The sequence below is a fragment of the Bubalus bubalis genome, chromosome 14, assembly GCF_019923935.1.
Source record: "Bubalus bubalis isolate 160015118507 breed Murrah chromosome 14, NDDB_SH_1, whole genome shotgun sequence".
Classification (NCBI taxonomy): Eukaryota; Metazoa; Chordata; class Mammalia; order Artiodactyla; family Bovidae; genus Bubalus; species Bubalus bubalis.
Genome location: NC_059170.1, coordinates 19,214,081 through 19,221,992, shown reverse-complemented (window position 1 = coordinate 19,221,992; position 7,912 = coordinate 19,214,081). Strand labels below are relative to the sequence as shown.

Sequence of the window (7,912 nt, the reverse complement as noted above, 5' to 3'; positions counted from 1 at the left end):
TGTGAGAGTTGGACTATAAAGAAAGCTGAGTGCCGAAGAATTGATGCTTTTGAACTGTGGTGTTGGAGAAGACTCTTGAGAGTCCCTTGGACTGCAAGGAGATCCAACCAGTCAATCCTAAAGGAAATCAGTCCTGAATATTCATTGAAAGGACTGATGCTGAAACTCCAATACTTTGGCCACCTGATGTGAAGAACTGACTTACTAGAAAAGACCCTGATGCTGGGAAGGATTGAAGGCGGGAGGAGAAGGGGACAACAGAGGATGAGATGGTTGGATGGCATCACTGACTTGATGGACATGAGTTTGAGTAAGCTCTGGGCGTTGGTGATGGATAGGGAAGCCTGGCGTGCTGCAGTCCGTGGGGTTGCAAAGAGTTGGACACGACTGAGCAACTGAACTGAACTGATCTGAATTTTGCAAAAAAGATGAGACAATATAATTGGCAGTGACTTAAATTCTTCTGCTTTTTCTGAGCCCTAGTTCAGGAGAACAAGGCCCATCTTCTCCTTCAGACTAGATTGTTTTGATGAGCTGGAAAAAACTGTTTTTTCTATGTTGTTTTATAACAACTGAGAGGTGAGTATGGATACTCCTGTATATTTTCAGCTCAGAAACTGGGAGCCTGGTATGTACCCAAGGTTTGCCCCAATTCTATGACATCAACTCTCCCTCTGAGAAACAGTATGTAAAATAAAAAGTTAAAATTCCCCCATCAGCCCTTTACCTAATCCCATTTCCCAGAGGTACTCTCTACTGATAGTCCCCTTGCAGGCATTTTTTTCTATGCATATACAAATACATAGGTACACACATAAAGTTTCTTTTAATATAATAATCAAATTATATATGGATTACATGGACAGAAGTAAAATTTTTAAACTAAAAATAAACGGAATATTATTGGGTTGGCCAAAAGTTTGTTTGGGTTTTTCTGTAATATCTTACAGAAAAATTTGAATGAACTTTTTTGGCCAGCCCAATACTATATGTGGTAGACGTGGGCTCCATCTTTGGGTTGGGAAGATCCCCTGGAGGAGGGCACGGCAACCCACTTCAGTATTCTTGCCTGGAGAATCCCCATGGACAGAGGAGCCTGGTGGGCTACAGTCCATGGGGTCGCAAAGAGTCAGACACGACTGAGCGACTAAATGCAGCACAGTAATACTATATGTATTGTTCCACACTTCCTTTTTTCATTTATCAGTGTCTCAAGTCAACACATCAGCTCATAGTGATTTGCCACCTTCTTCTACCACAATTTGTTACTGAAACTTCTATTTTTAATTCAACAAGAGATACATGACCACATTCTAGATGCAAAATTTTCAAACAATACAGATAGAATGATAAAATCCTTCACAAAATAGAGAAAACCTTTCACAAAATTGCCATCCCTAACACACACACCACACACACACACACACTCTCTTAATCTCAGGCCCCTCCCTGGAGATAAACCATTGTTATATTTGATGTATATCCTTCCAGATTCATTTACTCCCACAAAGAAATAGATTGTTTAGTTGCTGTGTATATGGTTGACACGTAAGTGGTTCTAAACTGTACATAATGTTCCATAACTTACTCCTGATGATTTCTACATATTATAACTATCTCATTCTGTCATCCACTAGCTGATGTTTATTATTTATTATGCTATTATTTGCACTGTTCTAGGTATAGAAGCAAATAAGATGGACAGCCTCTATCTTCATGGAGCTTACATTCTGATGGGACATTCAGACAATAAACATGTAAATGCGTAAGTACTATAATTTCAGGTAGTGCTAAGTAGTATGATGGAAATAGAGTGGGCACTGGTAGTAAGTTCCCTACATATGAACTTTCAAGTTGCAAATGTTCAAAGATGCAAACATGCATGCCAGTCCCTGTATGCCAACTGTTGTATTATACTACTGTACTTTTCAAGGAACTGTACCAGAAGATTAAAAATTTTTTATTTTTTGTGTTTGCTTTATTTCTCTGAAAAGTATTATAAACCTATTACAGTACAGTACTATACAGCCAATTGTGTTAGTTGGGTACCCAGGCTAACTTCATTGGACTTACAAACGCACGCTCGAAACAGACTCATTTGTGTATAGGGGACTTACTGTATTTGCTTCCTCAAGTAAGAAATACACTTTATACTGCTACTTAATAGCCATCATAGAAACCTACATGCACAAAACCAATACACACACACATACAGTTGAACAAATATTTCATGAAATAATATTTACCCTGATTAAGGGTGATGCACTGAAAATGTTTATACTATTTCATTCTAAGGAAAGAAGTCTATTCATTCAAGTCTATTTCATTCAAAGGAAAAACCCTGCTAATCATAATCTGCCTAATTGTCTTCATTGCCCACTAATAGTTTGTGACTTCATTTTGAAAAATATTACTATAAGGAACCAGTTCTCTGCTGAGAATTAGATTGTCTATAATTCTCTCCTGTTTCAAACAATGCTGCATGAAGCTGCTTTACTTCATTTCGTGACTATTTCTGAGAACAAGATCCCTAACTGTATAATTACTATTTACTAAAAATTCCAATAAAATGTAGTCAACATATTGGAAAACTGAATTCTAACCCCGGATCTGTCATCACCATGATGTACACACTTTGGGTACTCTCTGGGCCTCAGTTTCCTCATCAGAAGCATGCTGATCTCAACATCCTAAAATCTGCTCTAAGTGGATGCCCCACCCGCTGACTCAGCGAGGGCAGGACTTCTCTCTAGCCCTTCTCCCCCTTTTCCGCTCACTGTTCCTCGGAAGTGGCCCAGGGAAAAGGGAAAAGGCAGGTCTGGGCAGGAGGGTGTGATGCGGGCGGGGCAGAGGGAGGGGAAGAGGGAGGCCGGCCCCCTAGTAGGAAATGAGACAGGGTAAGAATAACACTTTATAAGCCTGCTGCCCTCTTTCTCCTCCCAAGCCCTGGCCACCTTCCAGCCTCCTCCGTCCAGCCTCCTCCCCTCCCAGACAGTCCTCATTTCTTCTTCCCCTAGGCAGCAGCCGGCTGGAGCCCCCAGTCTGCCAGAGCCAAGAGCCCAGGTCGGGTTGAGAAACTCAGCAAAGAATGTTGACAACACTGCTGCCCCTGCTGCCACTGCTCCTGCCCGGCTGGGCCCTCCGCAGCCAGGAAGCCTCAGATGGTGAGTCGACGGCATATGTCCTGTCCTGGGATGGTTCCAGGGACTCTCAGCCTGTCTGGGCACCCAGGCAAGACCAGAGGGGAGTTTATCCCCCAGGTTCTGGGCCTGCAGCCAGCTGGATCTCTCCAGTGGGCAGGCGATCCTGGGGACTGGTTTGTGTCCCCAAGCCAAGGTAAGGAAGTTACAGTTCAGCTCCTGGGAAGGGGGAGATGGAGGAGGCCAGGGGGAAACAAAACTAGACAAATGGGAAAGGGGCTGGTAGAAAGGGTGAGAGAATTAGCCATGGGTAGAGGGGAGAGGTGGGTGGGTAAAGTCTGGAGAGGGAGAGGTCTGAGGGTGATGGTGGATGGAGGTGAGTTTAGGGAAGATGGGAAAAGAGATGAGATGAGAGATGGAAGGAATGAGAGACACTGGGAGAAGTGATGGGAGTTTTTGGGAAAGACTAGGACTGAGAACTGTGAGGCAGAAGAGGAGACTAGAGACAGTGGAGGAAGACTGGTGAGAGGAAACTCAGGGGAAAGACAAGCTGTAGTTAGTAGGAAAACTTAATGGGGATCAGGCTGTCACAGTGGCTCCATTTAAGCAGAGAAGGGGAGTTTCTACCCTGTATTATAATTGCACAAGGGCCTCCTCTCTCCTCTCCTGCAGTCCCTGCAGCTTCAGTCTCCCCCACTCCCTGCCCCAGAGAGACAGCAAATAACCAATATTCAATGAGTGCTCACTACAGTTAAGACGTGTATTGACTCATCTAACCTCAACAAAATTTTTGCAAGGTGGGTAATACTATTATCTCCATTTTACAAAGGAGACTGGTCACCTAGCAGGTAAGAACCTTGTCTGGGGGTGACCCACACAGATATACTTATTCACATCTACAGATACAGAGCACAACTTCTCAGATGCAGACATGGACAGAGACATCCCCACACACACAGATTTACAACCTGGAACTCATTCCCTCCTCAAACATTCTCTGGGCACCAATTCCATGCCAGGCCCTTGGCAGGTGTAGGAGGCAGAGGTAACCAGACATGATTCCAGCGCCAAGAGGGATGGAAGTCTATGCGTTTGAAGATAGTTATGTAGAATCTGGGATCACTGAAATTGACCCACTGTGTATGGGAGGGTAAAGAGGAGAAGCATTAGGAAAACTTCTCTAAGGAGAGGGCAATAGAGCTGGGCCTTAAAGCATGAATAGAAGTTTGCCAAGAGGCAGAGCAACCCTGCCATGCTATTCACATGTCAGCCAAAAGGCAGCATGACAGACTCCAAGTACTGATGTACTATCTAAGCATAGGGAAGAGACCAAAAGAGCTGGGAGGAGGGGGAGATGGTGAGGGGGTGGTGGGGGAACCAGCCTTCGGGAAGCTTTCAATGTCGGGCTAAAGACTTTGGATTGATTCTATAGACAGATAGCTTATAGGGAGACAGTGTAGTTGAGTGGCTAAGAGTGCTGGATTCAGACGGCCTGCATGCTAATCTTAACTCTCCTATGCCACTTGTCTGTTTTCCATATGGATGGGGTTAATAATAGTAGCTACTACATCAACTTAATGGGAGGAAGGCACAAATAAGATAATAGTGCATGTAAAGTATAGTGCCCAGGTCATAATAAGCATTCAATAGCTATTATTCGGAGAAGGCAATGGCAACCCACTCCAGTACTCTTGCCTGGAAAATCCCATGGGCAGAGGAGCCTGGTAGGCTGCAGTCCATGGGGTCGCAAAGTGTCAGACACAACTGAGCGACTTTCACTTTCATGCATTGGAGAAGGAAATGGCAACCCACTCCAGTGTTCTTGCCTGGAGAATCCCAGCGACGGTGGAGCTTGATGGGCTGCCGTCTATGGGGTCGCACAGAGTCGGACACGACTGAAGCGACTTAGCAGCAGCAGCTATTATTGTTGTTGCTGTTGATAGAGGAGTGTGTCCCTGGAAGATTTTAAGCCGAAGGATGTAATGTTATTTCTGGGCCAGGTGGAGGTCTGATAAAAAGCGGTGAGACTAAAGGATGAGTGGAGGGGATAAGGAAATCACTACTCCAGTCCAGATGAGAACGACTAAGGCCTGAAGTAGGGCAGCGGCAGAAGAGGCAGAGAACAGGAGATGAAATTGGGTCTTCATGTGAAAATGTGTTAGTCCCTCAGTCATGTCCGATTCTTTGCGACCCCATGGACTGTAGCCCGCCAGGCTCCTCTGTCCATGGGAATTCCCAGGCAAGAATACTGGAGTGGGTTGCCATTTCCTTCTCCAGGGCATCTTCTGGACCCAGGGATTGAACCCAGGTCTCCCTCATTGCAGGTGTCTAAGCCACCAGGATTTAATAACCAACTGGAAATGGCGGGGGGATGGGCAGGGTGTGGGGGGAGGAAGGGGTGAGAGCTTGAAAGGATGTCAGAGTGGCTCTTCCACTCGTCTGGATTATCCTGGGGCAAGTGGCTTCTGCACGTCTAGCCTCAGTTTCCTCATCTGTAAAACAAAGATAATAACCCCTGTCCTGCCCTCCTGACAGGGTTACTTGACAGCGTCAAATGGGTGGAAGGGTAGGAGGGCAATTTATGTTTATAAAGGGCCAAGGTGGGTGGCTGACCTCTGGGTGGGGGGTTATTATCTCGAGTTACACGCTGACCCCTCCCACGCCGGCCCGGACCAGACGCTCTGATTTCCGCCCCCAGGCCCGTGGGACCTCCACATGACCCAGGTCTCCTACTTCCGCAACCCCTCTCAAGTGTGGCACCGGGGCAACGCGACGCTGGGGGGGGTCCTGACGCACGTGCTGGAAGGCCCAGGCTACAATGTCTCGATCCAACAGCTGCAGCCCTTGCAGGAGCCCGACAGCTGGGCACTCACGAAGAGAAACCTGAATCGCTACCTGGAGGAGTTCGTGGGCTTGGTGCAGGTGGTGCACCAGGAGCGGGGCGTGACCTGTGAGTGACGCACACGGGGGGCGGGGCAGGCGAGGGCGGGCCCTCTTGAGATGGGAGGCGTGGCTTGTGGGCGGGCCATAACGAGGGGGCGGGCTTATGGAAGAACGAGGCGAGGCCGAGTACTGGGATGGGTGCTTGAGGCTGGAGAAGAGTCGGTATCCTAGCTGACGTACTGTACTGTCCCTCAGGCCCTTTTCCTGCTTGGCAAGGCTTCGGGGTAGTCCCTGTTGGGAGTCCCTGTCCCTGGTCCACCTTGCACCCTGATCTCCGTTTCCCCCTCACACCTGATACCTTTTCCACACTGTCCCCTGATCCTGAATCCCCTACCTACAGTTCCTCTGATCATTCGCTGCTTCCTGGGCTGCGAGTTGCCTCCTGAGGGCTCGGAAGCCCGTGTCTTCTTCGAAGTGGCTGTGAATGGGAGCGCCTTTGTAAATTTCCAGCCAAAGACAGCCTCATGGGTGGCGGAACCTCATGCACCATCCAGAGTGGTCACCTACACGGTTGACCAGCTAAACAAGTACAATCGAACTCGGTACGAACTGCGGGAATTTCTACAGGACACCTGTGTGCAATACATACAGAAACACATCACCGCGAACAACTTGAAAGGTATGATGGGCTCAGGGAGGGACCTATGTGTTGGGTGGGTTCCAGGCAAATGGGTGGAACTGAAAGATGGATACCTCTTGAGCAACAGGAGGCCCAGGGCTGGCGATTTGGGACTGAGTACACACATCTTATGTGAATTGGTAAACTAGCCCCTCCCCTACTTCCTTTGGGGAAGAAATCCTTTGGGGTTTGACTCAAACCATGGACTCACTTGTTTGGGGGTATGTTCTTCAAGCTAACTCTTCCCACGTTCAGCAGGAAGCCAAACAGGCCGTTCCTACACTTCACTGGTCCTGGGCGTCCTGGTGGGCTGTTTCATCGTCACTGGAGTGGCTGTAGGCATCTTCCTGTGCACAGGTGGACGGCGGCGGTGTTGATTATCTCCAGCCCTCGCTGGAAAAAGGCTAGACTGATTCAGCTCACTGCAGAACTGTGCAGACTCTCCATCTGAGACATTATATTCCAGAAGATTTAGAGTGGCAGCTCATTTCTTCTCTGAGATCTGCCCACCAAGAGATTGGGGGAAGAAAGGGGAGGAGCCTAGGTAGACATGGTACTCGGCTTGCTAAGAACCAAAGAACTCCTATATTTTGCTGAATTGGTCTGGAAAGTGAATGCTTATTTGTATTTGTGGAAAACAGATGATGGAGTTGGGGCAACGGAGGTGGTCTATGGCCCTTTTTTCAAAGACAGAATCTGAGGCATTCAAAACATACAACCAAGTAAAACAAGTCATCTGCAACCCAAATAACCAACATTCTGTGCTTTCAGGTATGTGAGATTTGGGAAGAGACACTAGTGCAATAGAGGTAGTGGTAACCAGAGAAATGATGAAAGTGTGAAATTCAAGTAATATGGGAGCAAGGAGTTATTAAGTAATCAATAATAATAACTAATAAAATTCCTTACTTATGTATACAGCATTATTGTTTCCTCTACTTTGCAAAACTTTGGGGAAAGTAACTTATACAACCCCCCCCCCCCCCCCTGCCTTTTTTTAAGAAAGAAAGAACTTCTTTTAAAAAAAAAAATACTTATTTGGCTGTGCCAGGTCTTAATTACAACATGTGGGATCTTTAGTTGCAGCATGTGGGATCCAGTTCCCTAACCAGGGAATTCCTTAACCTATACCCTTTGCTTCTGCTTCCTCATCTCCCACTCACTATCCAACCCACTGCAGTCTGACTTGTCTATAAACTGCTCTAAGATC

The 7,912-nt window shown here is 46.9% G+C and overlaps 1 protein-coding gene across 2 annotated transcripts; it reads left to right on the top strand.

Annotated features, from left to right (window-relative positions):
- The first annotated feature begins 2,905 nt into the window (after positions 1–2,905).
- Positions 2,906–7,625, top strand: PROCR (protein C receptor). 2 transcript variants are annotated; one of them, XM_025263587.3, is made up of 4 exons: positions 2,906–3,164; positions 5,839–6,090; positions 6,424–6,702; positions 6,958–7,625. In XM_025263587.3, the coding sequence occupies exons 1-4, from the start codon at positions 3,089–3,091 to the stop codon at positions 7,077–7,079; spliced, it is 729 nt and encodes a 242-aa protein (XP_025119372.1). In that variant the 5' UTR covers positions 2,906–3,088; the 3' UTR covers positions 7,080–7,625. The 2 variants fall into 2 exon arrangements, with proteins under 2 accessions (XP_025119372.1, XP_025119373.1); XM_025263588.3 differs by having other exon boundaries at positions 2,908–3,164; positions 6,961–7,625.
- Positions 7,626–7,912: the final 287 nt, after the last annotated feature.